This window comes from Odontesthes bonariensis, chromosome 21 (genome assembly GCF_027942865.1).
Source record: "Odontesthes bonariensis isolate fOdoBon6 chromosome 21, fOdoBon6.hap1, whole genome shotgun sequence".
Lineage (NCBI taxonomy): Eukaryota > Metazoa > Chordata > Actinopteri > Atheriniformes > Atherinopsidae > Odontesthes > Odontesthes bonariensis.
Genome location: NC_134526.1, coordinates 19,908,557 through 19,931,883, shown reverse-complemented (window position 1 = coordinate 19,931,883; position 23,327 = coordinate 19,908,557). Strand labels below are relative to the sequence as shown.

The following is a 23,327-nucleotide window of genomic DNA, read 5'->3' as shown; positions in this document are numbered from 1 at the left end:
AATCTGCTCTCCGCTCAAAGCTACCAGAGTGATGAAATAGTCCTTAACTCAAATTTAAGGCAAAGGACACCAAAGAACTTCAGCCTTTGAGAAAGATGACTTGAAATTAAGCTTGAAAGGCTGGAAGAAGCAGCTCTGAAGTGTAGGGAGAAGGTTGAAGGCCTATTAATTGCCCGAGTAAGGGCTGAGGGCTGGAATATTTAGAGCCTTCGGTCAGACAGAGGGCTGTAGTGAAGAGGAGAAATCAGCAGGCACTCTCATACAGGCCAGTCTCTGATCAGTGCTGAGGTTTGTGGCTGTTTACTTTGATGTTGGAATGCAGTTGTAAAATCAGTAATTCAATGTATTTAATTGAATTTACAAAGTTTACGTTCATTATAGAGATTCAATCTTTTTTCACAACAGAGCACATCCTGGACCAAGGCAAATGCAAACTTTTAACAAAAGCGATTCCAGACCCTAATTCAATGTTCTCCTCCTTTGCCCATGCTCCAACTCTTTACCAACTTCCACGAGATCTGACCCAGTAGCTTTTGCACAATCTTATTAGATTATCAAACATCAAATTCTGGGACCTGATAAAAATTCTATTAACTAAATACTGTAGCTTTATTTAAATACATATATATTCCTTTCTACCCTATTATATTCAATTTGGACAAAGTTTTTAAAAAACGGTCAAAACTTTAACAAATCATCAGCACTTACAAAGGGATGGCGAGAAGAAAAATATATTTCAGAAAAGTACATTGTATTTGAAGAAGGATCATAGTGGTAAAAATTTAATCCGTCAATAAAGTTCAACCAAAAGGATGCAAGTGAGGCGAAATGTTCCTTTAGCTCAGAAACACCCATTTTCATATAAGTGTCACCTTGAAAAAGGCAACTCCAGGTTGTGTCTCCGGCTAATTGGTCCAATCATCACATGGAACTGTTTATGATTCATTTTTGGCTATATTTTCAAATTATAGAGCACATTCGTTGTTTGTTCTTGATTTTCTGGACATTTGGTATCTAATAATTAATACGCCAGCGTGTAGTGACGACTAGCGTTTCAACTGCAGTCAGTACACTTGCAGCAGAACATACCAAAAACCAAGAACTGTACAAAACTCTCACGCTATACGTCATGGTACCACGGATAACTGTAACATATAATCACGTAGAAAATTATTATCAACATACAATACATTTACGTGTCATTTTACGATGGAATAAACGTTAGCGAGGAGATATGTTTTAGCTATTTGTATGGAGGACCCCCGCGTCAGCACAATTGGATCTTTCCGAGATGGATGATCATGTGACTTTTTCCGTATCGCCATTTTCCTCTTCTACACCGGTAGTCCTGCTGGCAGCTACGTTGTCGCCCCCTTACAGTGATTTAACCTGGTCGTAGGTGACGGTGGGACAGGGGAACCCTCACAAAGAAGATAGTCTGCCTTGTAGCTCTATCGCCCCAAGAGAAGTGCGAGAATGTCTTCTGAGGAGAGCCCCGAGTACTCACCTTTCTTCGCTGTGATGGGAGCCTCTGCGGCCATGGTCTTCAGCGGTAACTACACCAGCTTCTTCATCTGACACCTCTGTATCACAGCCATAAGGTCGGATTAGTTTAGCCAGAAATCCGAACTCACGCGACCGTATTGGATACGACCCCTGGCTCCCGAGAAACCGCGTGCGCTGGTGGTTGGGGTGGTCACGGCTCGCACACCTGCCGGGGGATGCGATGGAGAGGCGGGGGGAGGGTTCAGCCGACATCGAGCTGCTGACCGCAGGCTCCTCTGATGGCTTAGCGAGATACCTCCCTCTGTGGAAGCCAGGTTATATTCTAGTCAGGCTGAAACGGTGTCTTCTGGTCGTTACTGGTTTGTGACGCAGGCCATCACCAGGGTGGTAGCTTTCCTCGCCAGGCCATGTGTGATTTGCTAAAATCAAGTTAATATAAAGCGCGGGATGGGCCATCATGCCTCATGTTTAAAATGGGATTATTTTTCTAGAGTTCAAACGCACGTTTTTCGTTGATTTTCAGTGAAGTTTATAATAGGAGCGGCAGCATCAAGGCCTAGGCATCAGTATGATCATTTAAAGGGCACATCCAACCAACCGTTCATTCATTCATTCATGGTTTAACCCCGCCTGTCATTCATTACAATAAGGTTATTATGTTTGGATTCAGCTGTTTTAAAAAATATATTTTTTACAATTCCTTACTCAGATTTTTGTTCTGCCCTGTTTGCATGACTTCATATGTGATTTCTACCCCTTAACTGTACATTTCCCTTACTATTACTCTCCACACTTTTCAACCCTGCTAACTTCAAAGATTCTTTCTTTGATGTGACTATTGCAATCTTTGAAGAATCCAGCCACCCCATCAGGTCACTTAAGCAAGTTATTTAGGCCTAAGATGTTTTTAGACAAGATCACATCAGGCCTTGGGATTCAAAATCGAGCTGATGGCCTCTCGTACCTCAGTGCATGTAAATGGATTACGGGTGAACGTAATCACTGTACAGTGACGTTGGTACAGAAATCACATTTAATGTGTTTTAGTGACATTCCGGCCAACGTCGAGTAGGAGCCCTGATTTAATCCATGAGTCTGTGTTGAAGTGTGTAACTTAGAGGTGTCTGTTGTGCATTTCATGTATAAATTTAGAAAAGAAGTGACATATTTGGGCTGTCCTGCACAAAGTTTAGTTTACTTAGTCGATTGTCTTACGTGTAAGACAACGGAGGAGTATGGAAACGTGGGAAATGCTTGACCGACTTTTAAGTCAGTAATCTTAGCGAGTGGCCAGACAGGAGCCGAACCTCAATAAATGGCACACGACAGCCTGCTGGGAACATCAGCTAATTAATACAATGCCTCCCTATAGTCGAACACGGTGATGTTAACATCATTCTGTGGGAATCTTTTGGGTTTCTTGGGGTTTTTTGGGTTTCAAGTAGAGTACTTGTATATGACATGTTTTGGAAAAACAAGCCTAAGTGGTGTTGGTCACCTTCGGCTCAGTCATAGGTTTACGTTTGGAGAAAGAAAACCTGAATCAGGCTAAGAATACACAAAATGATTCATATTCTGAACCCGAACCCGGTGGGTCGTCTCTGAAGAGGCCCGAAACAAGCCATTCACCGACTCTTCCCATTAAACTTGGTCGTGCTTGAATGTCTCCGCGGGGAAGAATGGGAGGAAAAACTTCCAAAGATGCGCAGAGCCTGGATCATTCCCCAGAGAACTTGAGGCCCTCATTGATGCTGAAGATGCTTTTAATCGAGTGAAGGGTCTGAACAGTTGTGTAGATTAGGTGTGTCGGCCTTTATTGTTGATTAAATGTACAACAATAAAAAGAAAAAGCTTTTATACATTTATGAGTCTTGACAAAATGTGGACGACTTAAAAGGGTTTTTCTGCATGAAACGATACCTTTCCCAGTTTACTTAGGTGTGGTTCAGTTGCATTTACACTGTTTCCACGGTGACCTCTTGTGACAGTAATATACGTGAAACTTTTCAGTCTGATTAATCTGTCCTTACATACTTCAAGTCACAGTCAATCTTATGATTGAGGACGCCTGGTGGTAATATGTCAGGTTTGAGAGTCCCGTCTGAACCTTCGTGCTCCACGGTTTTTCAAACAGTCATTAGATACATCACCCAAGAAGAACTTTTTGCTGCCAAATGAACAGGGAAGAAAAGCTACTGCTCAGTTCATGCTTCTTTTTGAGTCAAACTGGAGCCACTCTCCTTCCATATGCGCAGACTCACACACTGCTGACAGTAAAAAAAAAAAAAATATTGCTGAATGTTTATGTCGATCTGAAGCCAGACGGTAGAAATTAAATGTGAGAGCTTGTGGAACATTTACTTCAGCTCTATAGCGCACGTTAGCGATCCGTTCTTTCATAAATATTCAGACCGCCTGTGTTGTGTTGTTTTTTTTTTTTTTTTTCCTGTGGTACAAATAAACACATCTGGCCTGAATAACAATGTTGCGGAGTTGTAATGTATCGAAGCCCACTGGATTCGCAAATCAAATTTAGCTTTAGATTAAATCAGCGCTGTTTCATCGTCATGTTTCCTCCGGCCTGGAGCACTGACAACAGGCTGGACTGACGCACGGCCAGATGTGGAGGCGCAGCTGATGAAATCCAGGATGATGCGGGAAGTGTCCAGATCCAGTGGTTTGTTTTCCCTTTCCCCTGTAATACATGTTCAGTATACCGAGTTCCTCGCCCGCCCCTCAACCATTTTAATGAGGCAAACTGATCAAATTCTCATTGCTTGCAGAAAATTCAACGTAACATCAAGCAGCGTGGAAGAAAAGTGTGATTTTTAGTCTCTCCTCCTGAGAGAACAGACAGCCGAGACAGCGCAGTGGCTGCCTAACGTCTTCATCACCTAAGAGTCTAAAAATAAAGCCGGTGGCAGTTCGACTACACTTTTATCATTACGCTCCATGTCTTCAGTTTGAGAACTAGTCCTCATTGCATTTAACAAAACTTCTGGAAACTAAATAAAATCTTGTAGTGGTATTATGTCTGAATAAACAAACTGATTTAATTGGAAAAAAAGAAGACTGCCATGAGTAAACTCTACAAAATTAACCCCATATACCAGTTCACTTAACAACTAATGTAAAATTAGTTTCACCCTCCCATTTAAATTGAAACCAAGCCCTTGTAAAGAAGTCTAATCAATCCCAGTGGAGCACATTAACCCATCTTAAACGTATTCATTTGAACAGCGTTGCCCTGAAGAAAGCCAATAACTGAATACTCCCCGATTGGCTGGATTTTTCACTAAAGGTTGTTGCTCTTTAAGGTGTCGGCCTTTTTGAGCAGAGACGCGCGCTGATAATTAGTGCAATAAGGCTGTAGTGAAACATGGATGGACAGCAGAGCAGAGGAAGACTGCGAGATGAGCTCCCATCTGTGGCATTAATCACCAACACAGTCATTTGTATCGAAGTGGGCGTCGCTATCTTGGGACAGCAGAGCCACAGAATGCAGCCGCATTTTCTCTTTGGTTTCTGAGAGGAAATGACTTGTAAATGCATCTTTATTTATCTTTTCCAAAAATGATGTTACGGTTTTATCTTTTTTTGTTGTTATTTTTGGTTGACAGTTGAGCACTTTGCATTGTTCCCTGTGTTTTTGGACCACCTTTAATCCATTGAGTTAAAGACGAAGCCCCAGACATTCTTGACTGATGTTGATGTGTGGTGATCTGAACAGACTCTCTGATCTCTTCTTCAGCGTTAGGAGCAGCGTACGGGACGGCAAAGAGCGGCACAGGCATTGCTGCCATGTCAGTGATGCGGCCAGAGCTCATCATGAAGTCCATCATCCCCGTGGTCATGGCCGGTATCATCGCCATCTATGGGCTGGTGGTAGCTGTGCTGATAGCAAACAACATCTCTGAGAGAGTCAGCCTTTACAAGTAAGCTGAACTTTGGACGCCCTGTAGGCAAATATATTTCTTCTACATTATTGGGTTAAATAATAGACGATTATTGTATTTGTTGCCACTGATGTTTCCTTTGGGCCACTCGGTGTCACATAACTCTGCAGTTAAAGCATCTCTGCTTTCAATCCTGCATTTTTCTGTTTGAAACAAAGACAAATAATCAATAGAGAGTGGATTGTGGGAATCACTAGTGGCGCGGTGAACTCGTTGCACCAAACCCTAAGACGTACTCTTCTTCTCTCCACCAGGAGTTTCCTGCACCTCGGTGCCGGTCTGAGCGTGGGCCTGAGCGGCCTGGCAGCCGGGTTCGCCATCGGCATCGTGGGCGACGCCGGTGTGAGAGGCACCGCTCAGCAGCCTCGGCTCTTCGTGGGCATGATCCTGATCCTGATCTTCGCCGAGGTGCTGGGGCTTTACGGCCTTATCGTGGCCCTCATCCTATCTACTAAATAAGTGTCTCCATCCAAACACCATCTCATTCATTCCACATCAAAGCAGCAAGAACAAATAGGAGATTTTCACCTTCGTCCATGGCACGCTGTGGGTCTGACAGGATGGGATGGCAACTTCGACAGCTCTGTCCTCCGTAGATGTGATCTATTCCATATTGTTTTTGAAGCCATCCAGTTGTGTCAGGTGTTGTGCGTACAGAACGGGCATGAACATGTACTGTTTGTTGTGAGATGATGTGTGGACAGTCTGCCTGATGTATTGTTGAATCCTAAACTGTACAGTGATCCAGAGTCCTCCCACCCCAGTAAGTGTAGTAACCAGTCTGTGCTGTGAGTGTGAATATCAACGTTTACCCCTCTGCCCACTCCCCTCCTTTGTTTTTTTTTTTTTGTTTTTTTTTTTGTCCTTTTTGTTGTTGGTTTTTAATTGTTTTGAGACTGCTGAAAAAATTTTACGCACTAGTATTACTTTTTGGGACCATTCTTTTTTTTTTTTTTTCTCAGATTTCTTTTCTTTTCTTTTTTTTTCACTATTTATGGAAAGCTATGAAGATTTTGAAACTGTCTAAATGGAATACTGTTTATTGAATACCTTATATACATTCAAAATATATAAATGATCTGTGTATAGTTAGATTAATTGCACTGTGGGTAATTGTTCTAAGTGCTCGGAATTCCTCTGGATATAGTGATTATTAATGGAGGATGTCCACATGTTCACATGGGGTTGGCAGCGTGTGTGTGTGTGTGTGTGTGTATGTACGTGCGTATGTGTGTGGGTGAGAGATTTTGAGTGTATAAAGTGTGCAAGTGTATTTATGTTAAATATGACATTCTCAGACACTAGTATCGTTTACCTGTAGTGCTGCTGTATTGATTTTGGTTTTGTTTGTTTAAAGTGAGAGCTCACTGTTAAGCCATGCCTGTCAGATTTCCAAATAAAACTCAACCTCCTCCAGAAACGTCACTGCCGAGCCAGTTTTCTTTCATATTAACGGGAAAGCCAATCATTGTGGTCTTAAGTGGAAAGGTAAGGTGGGAGCAGACCATGAATGGATTTGTCAATAAGAATATGCCAGTGACTGAATCTATGGGAGGATGAAGCCGACCTGAGTATACAAAGCGCAGCAGTGGGCGAGTGTTTTAAGTGCACGATGACCCTCGGTGCTGTTCGAAAGAAATAATCGATGCCAGTAAACATTGCAGGGATGCCATGAGGTGTAAAAACGGGGAGGATAATGAATTCCAATCCTAAACCCTTCGTTTTGAGATGCTGTCGCCGTCTCAAAGCTTAGAAAAGGGATTCTGATCACCTGATCCAGCAGTTTTAATTCTTCATTTGATAACGAGTTATGTTTTTTTGTCATCATCCAGATGTAAGTTTTGAATCACCCATGGTACTGTTCTAAGACTGTCAGAGCCAACAGAGAGCCTGATTTGATTAAGGTTTTAAGATGCTTTAGAGACTTAAGTGATCAAGCTTGTTAATGCATGACTGCATAAATAGGAGTGATGCCAGGAATGATCCCTGGGGAGCACCTTTGCTTACGATGACATAACTGGAACAAACCCGCCAGGTGCTTCATTTTCGTTTTCTGCTGCGTTCGCTGCTGTCTTGTTGCATTTGCTTTCTGTAGTGAACTCTATTATGTTGAACATGTTGTTATGTTGAACAACCAAAAAAAACACTGGCTCTGGGCAGTGCTGCAAGTTTTCCCGCTACTCCATTTCACTACTTAAAATTTTCATGATGCAACATTCAGGGGAGGAAGGTTAAGAATGCAAAATAATATTCATAAACAACACATCACTGTATCTGACAAAACTGGACATTTTAAGTGTACAGAAAGAGGCAAAATAAAACAAAGGCTTAAAAATTCTTCATTTTTCTTATCACAGCCACACTACCTTGATATTTCAATCTCTGTTGAGATTTCACGCTGGTTAACGTACACATATAACAACACCATTTCTAACCAGATGACTGAAAACAAATGGACCAAAGCACGTCTGAGGATTCTGAATCTTTGAATTTTTATGATCCATGCAAAACCTCCTGCAGAGAAACAGATTGTGAAAACTTTCTTCGAAATAGGAGCAGTTTTGATGTGCTGGAGGTTGACATAAATCCTGGTCTGTCTCAAAGGACAAAGACAGGTCAGGTTTGTAAAGTTGATACAACTTTATTGAACTTGTCTTTGGCGTCTCATCTTCACTGAACATTTTCACTATAACTTCCATCACCGTCTGTGAAACAATGTAGTCCTTTCAGTGTCTGTACAGCAGAGAGCAGACTCACTCTCCATTTGTATTCTATTATCAAGAAACACTTTGAGCTTTAAAGACGAGTCTCCCTGAAAGGATCCTGTTTTACAAGCTAACTTTGCATAATGTTACTGCCTGTATGCATAGGTGTCATTTCCAATTCCATCACAGTGACAATAGTCCGGTTTTAAAAGACATTTCTAAACAAATGTAGCATTTCCCTTCATGTCACACTGTACAGCTCACTGTTTATTTAAATCCCTGTCGTCATGTCTGATCCTTAATATTGGTATATAAGACAGCCGGGGCGGGCGCTGCCTTCTCCTCAGGCCAGAGGTGCTGCTGTGGAGCGCAGGGATGCTCCCAGGAACGTTGATTCTTCTGAAAGCCCGGCATCTTCGGCTCGTGTGTTTGGCTCATCCTTCTCTGTGTTTGACACAGACACTTTGCTCTTTAAGGGTTGGGCCTTTTTTGTCCACACCCTGCATGATGTTTTTAGGTTACATGAGCAGGAATCCTGAGAATGAGTTCTCCTTTATTCTGACAGACTTATTGTTCTTTCTTTAAAAGAAACAGCCTGCTTTAAACCATCTTATTGTCTTTAGATGCCATGAAGTTCAGTGTTCAAAGGCGATCTGATTGATTCCACCTGTGTGGAGCACATTCTCTCAAACGTTTGGTCCCTTCATTTTGGCCTTGCGACAGCAGCAGCAGCAGCAGCAGCAGTTCAGGCAGGTCAGCGCCATCATGAGCAGGACCATGACTGAGGGAGAGCACATGAGCATTGTCACGATCAGCGGACTTTTAAATTATACAAGAAATGTGTTGCAGCAAAGAGACTCACAGATGAAGGTTAAGATGATGAAGAAGGCTCCCAGCTCTGCAGGGTGGGCTTTGGGCAGACCTTGCAGCTTGAGCCATATCTTGTTCAGGAGGCCCAGCGTCTCCTCTCTGGCATCCATCCTGATGAGGCAGGAAAAGGCCGAGCTTGAATTTGGCTCAAACAGTGTCAGGATAGTCTCAGGATAAAACTATTACTACTTGTTCTCCAACACTGAGTGGATAAGATGGTGTTGTTTTAAACAGATTTAAGGTGCAGTTTGTCTGCTTTTCAACCTGTGGGAGGATTACAGCGAGAAGAAGGAGAGGGAGGAGTTTACTGCCTGTGAACAAACACGTGTGAAGCAGGTTTTTTTCTTTAAGAGGAAATCTGTTCACCAGTGAAATGATACAGAGGGGATTTGACAGGCTCAACATAACTAAGCCCATGTCAGATTTCTGTAAGACACATTTACATCTGTCCCTTTGTGTTCAGTATGAACAGAGTGCTGTGTTTAATGGGTGGTGCTGGAGTATCCAGTTATATGTGATTTATTGTTGACTGTGCTGCTGTGCCCACACTCTGTGTGCTGAAACGGTTGGGACAGCCTGTGGCCTTTTGAGAGATGTTTTTTTTTGTGATACAAAATATTACAGAATAATACAAACACCACTGATATCATGTGCAGTTTAAATGTATTTAGTTTGAGCGACCAGCTAAGTAAGCTTAGAGCGAAGCCTGGAAAATGTGGACGAGCAAGTCTGAATAACGACGTATAAGGAGGTGATGTGAGGCCACGTGTTGCCAAACATCTTGTTCAGTTTTACTGAACACAGTGTGCTTTGATGAAATTAATGGCAAACCGTTTATGACCTTTATGTAACTTACTCTGTCCTTATTTTAAAGCAGCTTCATGTAACTTCCCAATGTGTAATGTAACATATCCATAATTGTACGTGCATTCTTCACATTCTGCTCTGGCCACAGCAGCTATAAACCCTCTCATGCTGCGCTTCCACAGACACTGAAATCGCTCACCTGTGAGAGTTTTTGCTGTTTTCCCACTCAGCCGAGCTCAGACTAAGTGTCAGAAATGACAAAACCAACAGATGAGGAGGAGATGTGATTTGTTCCCAGACTGAGCTTCTTCTTTTGCAGCTTGTTTGTTCGTTGTTGCAGAGCCTCATCCAGAGGAGGGGAGCTCAGAGACTCGCAGTCAGACTGAGATTAGGGTTGGAAGCATAATTCCATACAAACTGATGACGGCCACACTTTGATTTAAGCTAAAGTTTTGAAGATGCATGAAAACAAATCCTTCAGTTCTCCTCAAGCTGCTCTTAATCTGGCTTCACTGTGAGCTTCCTCATCTCTTCTCTTTTCTTATGGAAGTCCTCAGGTTTGCTGTTGTCTTCTTTGGTGGTTTTTGTCAGTGACTCACACAGTAGTTTTCTGCTGTGTAGTTGGAGTGTTGTGTCAGACTCCCTGCCTGGGAGCGACTGTTGCTTCTCAGAGTCTTTGTGTGCCTCTCTGTCTCTCCCCTCCTCCTTCACTGAGACGTCTGTTTCACACACGAGAAGGTGGCAGTGTTTCCATCTCCAGCCAGATACTCAGTATGCTGTTGAAGGGGCTCGACTGATGAACTGTTTCCCAAACAGGCTCTATGGGCGTGTGGCCGTGTGAGCGTCAGCTCTTACGTAACGCTGGTTCTGATATGAGAGTGGCCTCATTATAGAAGTGACAGTCGGGTCACATCTGAAGCAGGGATGTTATAAGAAAACACTGGAGAAAAAGAGGTGACCTTGTGTTAGCAGTGAATGCAAAAGTCTCGACCTTGTAAGTAAACGAGTTGTTTTTAAAAGAGTCTCTCCAAATCAAGATTTTTTATTTGCTGTAATTTATTCCACATGTTGGTACATTAGCTCATCTAAAGTCAGAACTGAAGCCAACAGCCCAGGGCCTGTTAGCAGTTAGTTACTGTAATATATTTCTTGTGTCATGAGACAAAGATTGATGACTTATTTCATAACAGAAACATTGATCTTGTTTGTTTGGGATGTTACACAACAGCTGATGGATCAATAATGCATTAGGAGGTTTGTGTATGAAGCACTCATGTCTGCTGTGAGCTCAAAAAAAGCAATCCAGCTAAAAATCACGACTACTGCCGGAACCCCAAAGCTGTGAGAGCCCAGCTGGAGAGAGCGACCACACTCAGCACCAGGACCCAAGCAGCTCAGAATGAAGCCAAAGGACCATTCGGGTTCCTGCTGATAACCATTATCACCCAAACTTTCAGCAGATATTTATATAACTATATAATAATCTGTGAGGAAAATCAACTCCACAGAGTGTTTGTGTTTTGTCTCCACACATCTGTATGCCAGCTGTTGGCAGCAGGGGTCGAAGGGCCCCCTGTGTCTGCTTCTCTTGTTAAATCACTTCCACATGTTGTAGACTCTGGCACAATATTAAAAAAAAAACAGTTTACAGCATAACACAAAAATGCAGGATGTTTACGATTGTAAAACAGTAAATAAAAAAAGAACATTCGACAAATAAATGCTGTAAAGTGTTGGGCTTTAAGGACAACAGTCCCCTCTGCTTCCTGCCATTCAGCGCTTCATTTAGGCAGCGTCACTTTCTGCACTGGATTTATATAAATGTTCTCGCTTCATTTGACTGAATGTTATAATACACCTTCAACACATTCAATCACATCATCAAGAGTTGTGAGTCCGGTAATACTGCAGAGAAAAATATCACAGTGTCGGATGATGTTTAATGTGTGACTGAAAGTTATTTTGCTTTAGTGAGTATCAGAATGTGTCAGTGCTCATTTTTCTTTAGGGCTCCAACAGTCAAAGGGTGGAGTTGGCTCCACCCCAAGCTCACTGTGAAGGAACAAGACAAATTCCTCATAACTGCTGTACTCATTAACAAGTCTAAAGGAATGCTGCGACTCCTGTGTCACGAGGTGTGAACGCTAAAAGAGACAAAGATAGACACAACATTGGCTTCATCGTCATCCAACTCAAATATCTAATTTACAAGCAAAGTATGAAACGTGTTCTGTGTGTTTCATTAACTTATATTCATGAATACAATTATTACCCGATGCTTCAACGCTACAAACATTTTGCGCTGTGCTCTTGGAAAGTAAATTAAGAAATCCTGATTTGTTCCTGAAGCCATTTAATTCACTACATATTCATTACCTGGTCATTTTTTTTGTGTGTGTGTGTATAGTCTTGCAGTACCAGCTCAAACTTGTAGTGAAAGAGTGTGTTACGGCCCTTGGCCTTGGAAGAAGTGGTACAGCCTGCATCTATGCAGATTTCAGTGTGGCAACACACACTGAGGATTGGCTGCTTGGAGCCTTTGGCCTCCTGTGGGAAATCCATTGGACCGGATTGGGGACACTGGACCAATCAAGACGGCTGATCAAACACCTGTTGCTTCAAAAAGCCCTGAGGAGGACTCATTCACTCAGGGAAGCTTTGTATGGAAGTTTTTCTGTGCAGCATCAAAATCAGACTCTGAATTTTAAAAACCAACAGTGTAAGAAAAAAATTCAGTGGAAAAAAATTCAACTTCAAAAAATTCAGTGAAAAAAAAAACATCCGGGTAAACAGGGAGAAGCAATCGATCCCTGTCTCAATTCATCAGATCAGCTCAATAGATATTGAGTAATATCCATTACAAAATTTTTTACTCAAATAAAGTAAACTCACTCACTGAAGCACCATCACACGCATTGGTGTACATGGCTGATCTGTCCAATGGAGCGTAACTTGATTGGCTGCCGTTGGATGAATTGAGACAGGGATCGATTGCTTCTCCCTGTTTACCCGGATGTTAAAGGAGACATATTTTACCTCTTTAAACAAGTTAGAATTGGTCTATGGGCTATATAAAACATGTTCATGAAGTTCTTTGCACAAAATCAATCTCACATAAAGAGATTTCACCAGCTCTATTCTTGCCAGTTTCAGTCTCTCCCAAATTGAACCGTTTAAAGGGCTCTGTCACGTTTATGCAAATAAGCTGTTGCTGGCCACGCCCCGCCCCGCTCATGAGAAGCCTCCGGCTGCGTGTACTGTTTACCCTTTTGTTTTGAGGGTCCAAAAGGTACATATATGTACTCAAGTGGTAAAAGGTGTGGAGGAAAAAATCTTTCTTTCTTAAGTCAAATAAATTAACTAAGTCCATTATGTGCCTTGGTAGTTGATTTATTCAAAATACATGTTCATTCAGAGCATGCAGAGAGATCTCTGCCGTTAAAGTGCGGCACACAAGCTTTTATGCAGTGGTACAAAGAAGTTACACAGAGAGGAGTTGTTTCCTGTCTGGCACGCGCGGCGTAGTCTCATGAGGTGCATGACGTAGCTTGACTCGGATCAACAGGACGTTTTCACAATAAGGCTTGCGCATCCCACGCTGGAGGAAACTTACAGATAAAGAACAGACGGTTGCAGGGCAGATTATACCATTAATATCATGCTGTTGCTAAGCAGAGGCAAAGTTCAATAAAAGTTCAGTGTATGGCGCAACACACATCACTCGAATATATGATTACCCGTAACATAAGTACATAAATTCTTTCACAAAGGTACCTTTTTTGAGGGTCCAAAAGGTACATATATGTACTCAAGTGGTAAAAGGTACATATATGTACCTTTTTTGAGGGTCCAAAAGGTACACATATGTACTCAAGTGGTAAAAGGTACATATATGTACCTTTTTTTCTACATGCTGGGGTACAATAGACAGTCTGTGTTAGGCTACTTCAGTATGAGGGTACAAAACTATACCTTCAGAGGGTGCTGCCCCAGTGACAAGCCATCGTACCCCTAAAGGTACAATTCTGTACTTTATTTTCTGAGAGTGTATTTGTTGCCGCGGTCACCTGTCTGCTGGTGGCCGGGATTCTCGTGCTCACTGGCAGACACCAGAAGGAGCTGCCGGCTGCAGGGGGCGCGGATGTTTTCCCAACTTATTTCAGGCGGCTGGCCCAGGAGAGGAGAGCGGTGAGCGCACACAGCTCACACAGGCTGACCTGTTCGTGGCTGTGAAAACCACCGGGAGATATCACCGGCAGAGACTGGAGCTGCTGCTGGACACCTGGGTCTCCAGAAACGCACCACAGGTGCAGCCAACAACACAACACTTCATGTGTGATTTTCCTTTCGTAGCCATTGCGCTCGTATGCTCGATGCTCGATACAAGATGGCGGATCTTCAACTAATGTAGAGGGTGGGGAGTGGGTGGGGACTCGACAGGTATCTGCAAATTCCCCTATTGTGACGTCACAATAAGGGAGCCACCCAAATGGCTCACAGCAGCATTTTTTTCTTGACACCAAAGTCTTTCTACTGACCTACAGAAAATGGATGGATGGGGTTTTTTTCGCGCTTGGAGTGTTTAAAGCAGGGGTCGGCAATTAAGTTTGGACCTGGGACAATTTTTTTTCTGACAATGGTATTACGGGCCATGGCCATGTTTTTCTATTCTGGATTTACATAAATGCATTTAATTTTTTTAAATTTAAAACATTTTTTTCTTCTATGCACTGTTATTAGACTGAATGTTGCATCTCCTGGCGTCTCTCATGAAACAGGCGATAAAACATGAGGTTTGAAAAATATATTTGAAAAATCATATTTAAAAAATTCCATCTTGTGGGCCAGATTTGGCCCCCGGGCCGCTAATTGCCTACCCCTGGTTTAAAGGAACAGTAGAGGCCCAAATATGAACACAAAGACCCACAAAAAGTGAGTTTTGCATAATATGTCCCCTTTAAGTCTAGTTCTTTTTCCACTGAATTTTTTTTTTACACTGTTGGTTTTTCAAATTCAGAGTCTGATTTTGATGCTGTAAAAATTCGATATCACAAATTCGTATTCAAACTGTGATGGCACAGAAAAACTTCCATTGCTTTGCACTGACAGAGGGTCTTCTGATTTTGAGGACCTAACTATAAAAGCGTCTCTTGAATTTAGCTTAAATTTGATGGCGCTTTTCCTTTCAGAATGATTTCTTTTGTTTGAATTCTTTGTTGGCTGCCTTGAATAAATGAATAAATGACCTGACACATTTTTATGTTGCCTCCCCTGACCGAGTTGGGTTGTAACCAAGAGCCTCAGTGTTTTCATCATCGTTATTCGTGGGGAACTCTCGCTGCTACAGCTCAGCATACTCACTCCTGGGTTTTGGGTAACTTTGGTTCTTTAAAAAAAAAAAAAAAAAGTTTTTATCTCTACACTTTGTTCACTCTCCACGTCAAAATACTGGCTGACAGGAGAACTACGGAGGCTTGGCACAAGATAAACACAATGAACCGGTAGTTATACTTTCATACCCGAGCTGGTGAAACATGCAGCCCGACTTAAATCCAGCAGAAAGGATTTACTAAAGAAAAAGATCCACTCTACCTCCCCCTCAATTATTGAAAGACTAAGTCTTGAATGATGTGATACATTAGAGATATTGGGAGCACTCATTTCTGTTGTATTCTGTAGTTCTTTAAAAATATGTGCTGAAACGTCTACAGTAAGACGTTGAGGGGATACTTCACAGATGCTGGGTGTTACGTCCCCGTTCATGCGAGGGGCAAATGGAAGTAACATGAAAGATGTCCAGATGGTAGGCTGGTTCATCAGGGTAAAGACATCCAAAAGACGAGACAAACCAGAGGAACTAAGGACGGAAGGTCCAACTCAGCCGCTTCAGGATCCTTTTAAAGTAGTAGAGGTGGGCTATCAGCTGTCATGATTGGAGCAGAGTCTGGAGGCCAGTCCAAAAGGCTCTTGCAGTAGGCGGGCATACAAGTTAAGGGAACCAATCCTGGTTGAGTGATGACACACTCGTATTGCGTAAATGAGGGACGTGGAATTACTGCTTCTGAGGCTGGAACACTGGGGTTAAAGCCACACATCCATCGGGACCTGATATACTGTTTAGAGGAGATGAAGAAAATACAGACACTTAGTGATTCCTTAATTTATTAGGGAGAAGATTAGAGAGTAAAATGAGACTTTGATGAAGTTCAAACCACCTTTTTGTGAGTTTTCAATTCACAAATCCTGTGAGTTCCAATAGATTTATAAACTTTTTCTTGCAACTCCACAGCCATGTTATGACATAATGACTATTAAAATGAATATACTAGTATTAAACACGGAGCACAGGGGAGTGCACTAGACTGCAGTTAGTTTCAGAAGTTTCCATAAATATTTTAGAACTTATTTTCTGCTTACTGAGTGCACAGCAAAGTATAGTAGAACTTAATCTTACTCAGGAATAGTCAAAGAAGCGTCTGGAAAAGAAATTATGGAGAAAGGCTTTGAGAAAACGACAAAGAAACAAAAAATAAAACGTTGCATAAACAGATCAGTACCAAAAAAGTTTAACAGTAAAACTATTGGCATAGAAAATCACTTGTTAAAAACAATAAAAGGTGGAACAGCGATGGAAAGTTACTGAAGAATGACGCACTTTTCTCATGATTTCAATTAAAAGAGCTACACTACGGAACACGGACGCCACCATGGGAGAAGTTACTTACACATCATTCGTATTTCACGACGGACGAAAGGAAACATTTTTGTTTTTGCAGAAGACTAAGAGCTGAAAAGTGCACTCAGGTTTGCCTTACCTGCCTGTAACACGTAGGATTTTGACAGCGTACATATTGGCTTCGATAAAGAATACCCACCGATTCGAACTTGGACGACCCTAACAGAATTTAGCAGATGCTAATTAAAAAAAAAAGGTAACAGACCGCTTTGGTAACGCATCAATAACATTTAGGTTCAGAACAACATGTCATTTGCGTACAGGTTAGAGGAAAACAACAAGCCCCATTTGCAAATATACCGTGACGACCATCAAAATTTGGCCTTACTTGACGTCAGTGTTACACTGTTTATAACATTCCTGCAATAACATTAACATTCCTGCACGTCACGAATCATCATACACGAATGGCAACAAACTGCTAGTTATTAAAATGACTTGTTACTTAACTGCTTTGGACACTGAATGCGTGCTAACACGAAGATGTCTGAATGGCGTGAGAAAACATCACAGTAAAAGTGTGCAGGCAGGAATAAGAGTTTTCCAGCGACGCACCGGTCCCTCTGCTCAACCAATCCCGCTTCATTTCTTTTCTACTGAATAACACTGATGTTGAAAACAGCTCGAGGCAGGTAGGCAACACCAGATTGGATGCCACGGGACAGTAATGTCTGCCAGTGTTTAGGGGGAGGTAGGATTGAAGCCGTCCAGTCACGTCCAGCGGCATCTTTTCCTCTGACAGGCCTCGGGATCAGACGTACAACCCTCCGAGTCGCTCTCAGAGAAAGACGGTCCGGCCAAAGGGGGACCAGACAAATGTGACGACTGCTCGGGCCCATCTAGGGTTTCTCCTGTGGTGCCACTGTTTAGACTGAGCACCCAACCCAGTTTGTTGTGGAGCAGCTGACGCAGGCCCGGTGGCAGAGGCAACACGTCCAGGGTGTCTATACAGTCCGGCACCAGCTGGCGAAGGCGGGCGCAGCAAAGGTACAGCAGGGAGGTGGGCGCAGAGCAGGACCTGATAACCTTCATGCTGCTCTTGGCTGCAGTGGAGCAGGCCATTGGATAAAACCTCTTATTGTGCAGCTCTGTGGCTGCAACACCTAGATCAAGAAGGACAAGAATGTTTAGAAAACCTTGTTTTTTCACACAGTAAGGTGAGAAAAAAATAGGACAACGAGAGTTTTTGTCATTATAGTACAGAAACCCCCTCACAAAAAAAAAAACGTTTTCTCAGCTCTTTAATATGCAAAATGCTAATTACATGAGGGCTCAAATGTAATTGGACAGTTTCTCTTTATGCAGGTTTGAAAAGAATCCTCAAACAATAGACGCTTAGATATGCACTGCATGCATTTCCATTCGTTACAAAATATATCATAGAAATTAGAAATGATTGTATTCTTTAACTAAATGGATTTATCCTCTTTTCAGTCATAACATTATAGATTTTAAAGAAAAGCATTTTGCTCCTGAGCTCCCCCCATAATTAAGGAAGTGATTGATAATTCAAACACCCACTGTAGCTCCCTTTGTGGCATTACAGGGTGTATTAATGTCTAGCAGGAACTGCTTAGGAAAGCTGATGGCTTTTGTACTCCAAATATGCACTTTACTAACCTGCATGTAATCTAAGAAACATTTTCTTTGAACAGTAAAATGATAACATTAACATTACCCCCCTCAAGTCACTTAGACACTTAGTAACTTGGAAGAACTTTAACCAACAGCAGACTTTGTACCAACCTATGCACTTTCGATTTTTGAAGAAGGTGAGCGTGCCGTGCCATGTGTCGAGATGAACTCCAATGATGGATCCTTGCCCGAATCGGGAGGAAAAGTTCATCTTGTCGCCTTTATGATGCAACAGGCCTGGAAAAGTTCATGGAATGATGTTTAACTCGAAATGCTTCAAGCAGTTACTGTTCAATCCCAATCCCTCGTTTGGATCTTACCAGTATAAGAAAGACCCCAGCTGTCTGCATCTTTTCCAAGCAGGCTGCAGAATGTGTGCCTGTATTTATCTAGATTGACGTCAGATGTTCCGATGCCAACCATCTGTTCAGAAAGTAGAAAAAATAAAATAAACTGATAAGGCTTTTGTTGAGCGTGAATGAATGGAAAGAAGCAGAGATTGGAGGTTTACCATGTCTGTCCCGTACACAGGAGACGTCATCTTGATCTCCCAGAAGTGCTGTCCTTCAGCTAGCTCCTTGGAACCTCGGATTGCAGCTGTACCACAGCTGTACTCAGAGTGGAAGTTCACTTTGCGATTGTCGCAGCTCAGTAATGTTGCTGTTGATCGGCTGCTGGCATCCCAAACCCAGTCAAACTCTGAAATATCACAAGTATCACATGTATTATTATTATTTTTATTGTTAACTGGTGTTGTGCTGAACATCAGTGAGCACACAAACATGTTTTGGTGACAGAAAATCCTCTGGTTTGCTTCTTATATTAGTTTCCCTTGAAGTGCAGTAGTTGTCACGTACCTTGGTCATCCTCTCCACAGTGGCAATCTTTAACCTGGTGAAAACCTCGAAGACGAGGGTTATAGTTGGTCTCTGCTTGGGAATCGCAGCCACAGTAGGACTCTCCTGTAACAGGCACTGCACTGGGGACTGGAGGAACCATCACTGCTGAAAAGTCCGCCTCTGAGTCTGAATCGCTGTACTTTGGAGCGAAGATTAAACAAAAAACAGCCCAATTAAATGTCAGTAGCACTGATTAGGTAACCACACAGCAGAGGTTTTGTGTCAGCCTGTTTAGAGGACAAATTGAACACTGCATGGGAAAGATAAACGCATCTCTACATTTTCAAAGCTCAAGGCTTACAAGGCTTGGTGATATGCTGCTTACTGTCCTCACCAATCAGATTCAGTTGTGGGTAGTACAGTTCCAGATTTTCATTTTTTTAAGGATTTTTATCCATATTTATTGATCTTTGAAGACTTCTAGTTATTGACCTCAAATGCAGTTTGCATTCCAATCAGGAGAAATTGTCTCGTCTTTCACTTAAAAGACTGCGAGGCAAAATAAAACGGCAATAAAACGAGAATAGAAACAGACCAACGGCAGGGCCAGGAAGTCAAAGAGCAGACAAAATTCCCACAGAGTTGGTTCCAACAGTTTCTGCTGAACCGTCTCGTCTCTATCCACTGCGCTGGCCACAGATGAGAGCCTGGGTTTGTCCGAGTTGTCATAAGCACCCAAAGATGAAATAGATATAGATGACGCAGAAGATCCTTTCCCAAGAAGAGGTTTGAATGACTACAGAGGTGCTTAGAGTTAAGTTTCTGAAACCCTCAAATCTTCACGCCACCTGCTGACTGAAACATGCATGGTCCGATCAAGCATGGGCCTTTAGCAAAAGTATTACCTTAAGTTAAGGGCCCTTGACCGATCATCTGGATCAGGATACGATTGTTCTGACCCAGCTGCCAGACCAAGCTGTCTAGATAAGCTGATGGCACTGGCCACCTTCCATAAAGAGCCATTGGTTAAAGCTGGTTTTAGGTAGGGGTTGAACTTACTGAAAACTAAGCTTTTTAAGGCCCTGGTATGTTTGTGTGCGTCATCATGAAGGGTTTGCTGGCTTCAGAGTGTCAACATTTCAGATTCAATCATCACAGCCATGTATTTGTTACTAATACTAAGTTTGGTAAGTTTCTAAATCATAATAATTGTCCAAAACCCTTTTGATTGTTTCGCATTCTTTGTTCCAATTCAGCCTCCTAAGTTTGGCCATTGGGCAAGTAAACGTTCTCTCTTCATGTCAATCCCGGCCTTGTTTCAACCACTTCTGTGGAGAAATTATTCAATTCTGAAACAAAGCATGTAAACAGCTGAACCTTTAGCTTCAAGCCCGAGGCATTAGTACACTCACAGTGTTCGTAACAACCAAAGGCTTTTAGTTTGAGAGGGATCTCTGTGGTGTATATTTCCAGCCTCGTCATCACAACAGCTTTCAGTTTTCAAAATCGACTCCTGGTTCACCAAACAGTGGGACTGGCGGATGAAATAAACACTTGATCAACACAGTTTTAATGGTGAAAATGATAAAACTGTCTACTCGTCTCATTTCTATTTGGAAAAAGCCGGAGCAGGAGAAGAAGCAAAGTTACTTTGGTTAAATAGCTGGCATGGGCCTGAGCTAATTGGAGGCAGTAGGGGGAGGTGGGGGATACGATAAGCAGAGAGACAGCTGATCCATAAATGTCACAAAATAAGAAACAACAAACAGTAAACTCTCTCTGCTTTCATTAGTTGATTCTTTTGGCACAAACATTTACCAGATGGTCATTTACCTCAGATCCAGTTGCAAAATAATAAAGAGCAAAAAAAAAAAAAAACTGCCAACATTAACCCTTGACAAGTGTAAATTTTAGACCCTGATAACAGAGCGTCTGAAAATGACATATGATCTGCAGTGTATGAACAAAACCTTCATTCATTTCCACTGATGCTTCATCTCTCTTCGGGTGATGTATACTCACTTCTAAGCGGTCATAGCCCCACTCTTCAGTTTCAGAGGCCAAAACAAGGGCGCGGGCATCGGCATCCCGCCGTATCCCACCCCACACATATCGCCACGCACGACTGTTGCGGCTTCGTCTGGACATGACAGCAACAAGAGTCTCGCAGGTAGAAGAGCTAGCGCCTGAGTCACGGTTTAGTCCAGATGTTTCAAGAGCAACATTAGTCCAGGTGCTAAAAAAAAACAGCACAACATGATTATCCTGGAAGGCATGAGTGAAAATCAGAGTCAGATAAACAATGCTTTCTTTAAAATTGCCGCTTCAAGTTTTTTTTTCCACTGCACATACCCTGCAGGTCTAATTCCACGACTGAAGCATATACGGTACTTGTTTGTCAGTGACATATGACACAGCTTTGTGGGGGGATTTTCCTACAACATAACCCTGATTTTTTTTGGTTCGTTTTAAAGAGATGCTGCGTTGTATCATATCTGCCAGAACTAAGATGTAAATGCAGGCCCTTAGGTCAAAAGCTTAACAATAAAACAAAAACACACGTTTGGTAAAACAATAACAGAGAAAACATAGCATTTCACAAAAGATCACCACAAAAAAAGATGACACAAAAAAACCCCAGAAATTTAGAAATCAACACAAAACACACGAATCAGAAAACAACATTTGAGAAAACACAAAAATCATTCCACTTTAGGATTTTTTTTTTTTTTTTACATGCTGCGTTTTTCTAACTTGCTACTGTGTTTTGCATGCGGACCCCCATACTGTACACATCTGAGTACTGTCTTTCGTCAATTAATCCTGCTACCTCAGCCTTTTCTGACATTTTAGTCGCACAGATTTTTGGGGCTCCGTTTAACCGCAACATTACAAAAATCATCAAGTGTGTGAAAGGTCACATCATCCCAACAACAGAACGTAACGCCACCTTGTTATTTTAGTCTGATCGCAGTCTAACACTGACATCAAAAGGGGAGGTAAACATTTGATGCGCGAGTTTTTTTTCCAATTAGCTTTAGTTAGCCGCATTGTCAGGCTAAAACGAGAAGCTAACGCAAGCTAACTCTTCGGATTCAGCCCGCCAAATGTCGTTTGCATTTAAATGTTAGTGTGCGAAAACAAGATCAAAACATTGCAGCTAAGGTCAATTTGATGCCCCCGTTGTGTGTATAACCGAGCATAGAGATAGTTGGCATTTATGAATTAGGAAAGAGTTACAGGACCTAGCTGGTGGTGATGCTAGCCGCTGTTAGCTGCTTGCTGCTAACAACCGTAAATAAAAGGCTGCCCTTACGCTTACCTGTCTGTTGTTGACTGGTAGCATCAAATAAACCTGACAGCGCTGCAGAGTTGTCGTTTCTAGACTCTGTGTTATTAGTGAATAGTAAAAAGACGAGGACTGAGTAAGTGGCTCCCGTCGTTTCGTTTTTCCATGACCTACTTTCCAAGAGTGTGACCGTAAACAATAACAGCCAACTCGGGAGGAGCTCGCGGCACATCACGCTCCTTCACAGGAAGTTTTCAGCCTATTAGATTCACTAAGGCTATTCAATACATTTCTCCTGTTTAAATGTTTTACTGTTTAGGTCAACTCAGAAGTTAGCGTTTAAATTAAACTAAAGTCTCAACCAAAATAGCGTGAGAAGTGTTACTTACAAGTTAACGCAGATTTCCTCTTAGTTGTTTTGCCATAGAATATATTAAGTAAGGTAAGTAATTACATATGATGAATAAGATATAGTTTATAGTGATTTTCAACCCATACTTTGAGCTTTGTTTTATTGAACTGATTACAGGTGTTACAGATGTTGAAACCCTTGAATTAAGGCAAGGGTTAGACTGGGTAATCTTTTTGGTGGAAGAAGGCTGCACTTTGATGAGCTAGTTTGTTTTAAATTGGTTTGCATGAATAAATTACTTTCATGTCTCCAGAGTAAGGAATGTACATTTAATTCAAATGACCTCATTTCAACATGATCTAATCTTTCTTCAATAATTACTCATGTAAGTCAACCAAAATAGAGGAATAATTGTTTGCCATGAAACCTTTAAACAGTGAAATGATACCAGGTAAAAGCATAAAAGACAACAGAGAATTTATTTGGAGGAGAATAGATATCATAGTGCCGAACAAACTTATACTACCAAGCCACTGATGAAAGTAAGATTCTTTACATTTTAGGCACAAAAAGTATTTATTCATGAATACAATTTGCAAAGACCAAAGTTAGATAAGTAAATTAAAGACAGT

General features: G+C 41.9%; 2 protein-coding genes and 1 long non-coding RNA gene across 3 annotated transcripts; 1 reads left to right on the top strand and 2 right to left on the bottom strand.

Annotated features, from left to right (window-relative positions):
* The first annotated feature begins 1,324 nt into the window (after window positions 1–1,324).
* On the top strand, window positions 1,325–6,882 carry atp6v0ca (ATPase H+ transporting V0 subunit ca). The gene is made up of 3 exons (XM_075454276.1): window positions 1,325–1,552; window positions 5,258–5,441; window positions 5,717–6,882. Exons 1-3 carry the CDS (start codon window positions 1,477–1,479, stop codon window positions 5,919–5,921), a joined length of 465 nt encoding a protein of 154 aa, XP_075310391.1. The 5' UTR covers window positions 1,325–1,476; the 3' UTR covers window positions 5,922–6,882.
* Window positions 6,883–8,605: 1,723 nt separating this feature from the next.
* On the bottom strand, window positions 8,606–10,855 carry LOC142371520 (uncharacterized). Its single transcript, XR_012768055.1, has 3 exons — window positions 10,044–10,855; window positions 9,030–9,148; window positions 8,606–8,948 (listed from the first exon to the last, which is right to left on the bottom strand). It is a non-coding gene; the product is annotated as an uncharacterized LOC142371520 (long non-coding RNA).
* A 5,134-nt stretch (window positions 10,856–15,989) lies between these two features.
* spsb3a (splA/ryanodine receptor domain and SOCS box containing 3a) lies at window positions 15,990–22,564 on the bottom strand. The gene is made up of 7 exons (XM_075453755.1): window positions 22,377–22,564; window positions 21,077–21,290; window positions 19,073–19,253; window positions 18,727–18,914; window positions 18,536–18,638; window positions 18,327–18,452; window positions 15,990–17,683 (listed from the first exon to the last, which is right to left on the bottom strand). The coding sequence occupies exons 2-7, from the start codon at window positions 21,200–21,202 to the stop codon at window positions 17,292–17,294; spliced, it is 1,116 nt and encodes a 371-aa protein (XP_075309870.1). The 5' UTR covers window positions 21,203–21,290; window positions 22,377–22,564; the 3' UTR covers window positions 15,990–17,291.
* Between the last annotated feature and the right edge of the window lie 763 nt (window positions 22,565–23,327).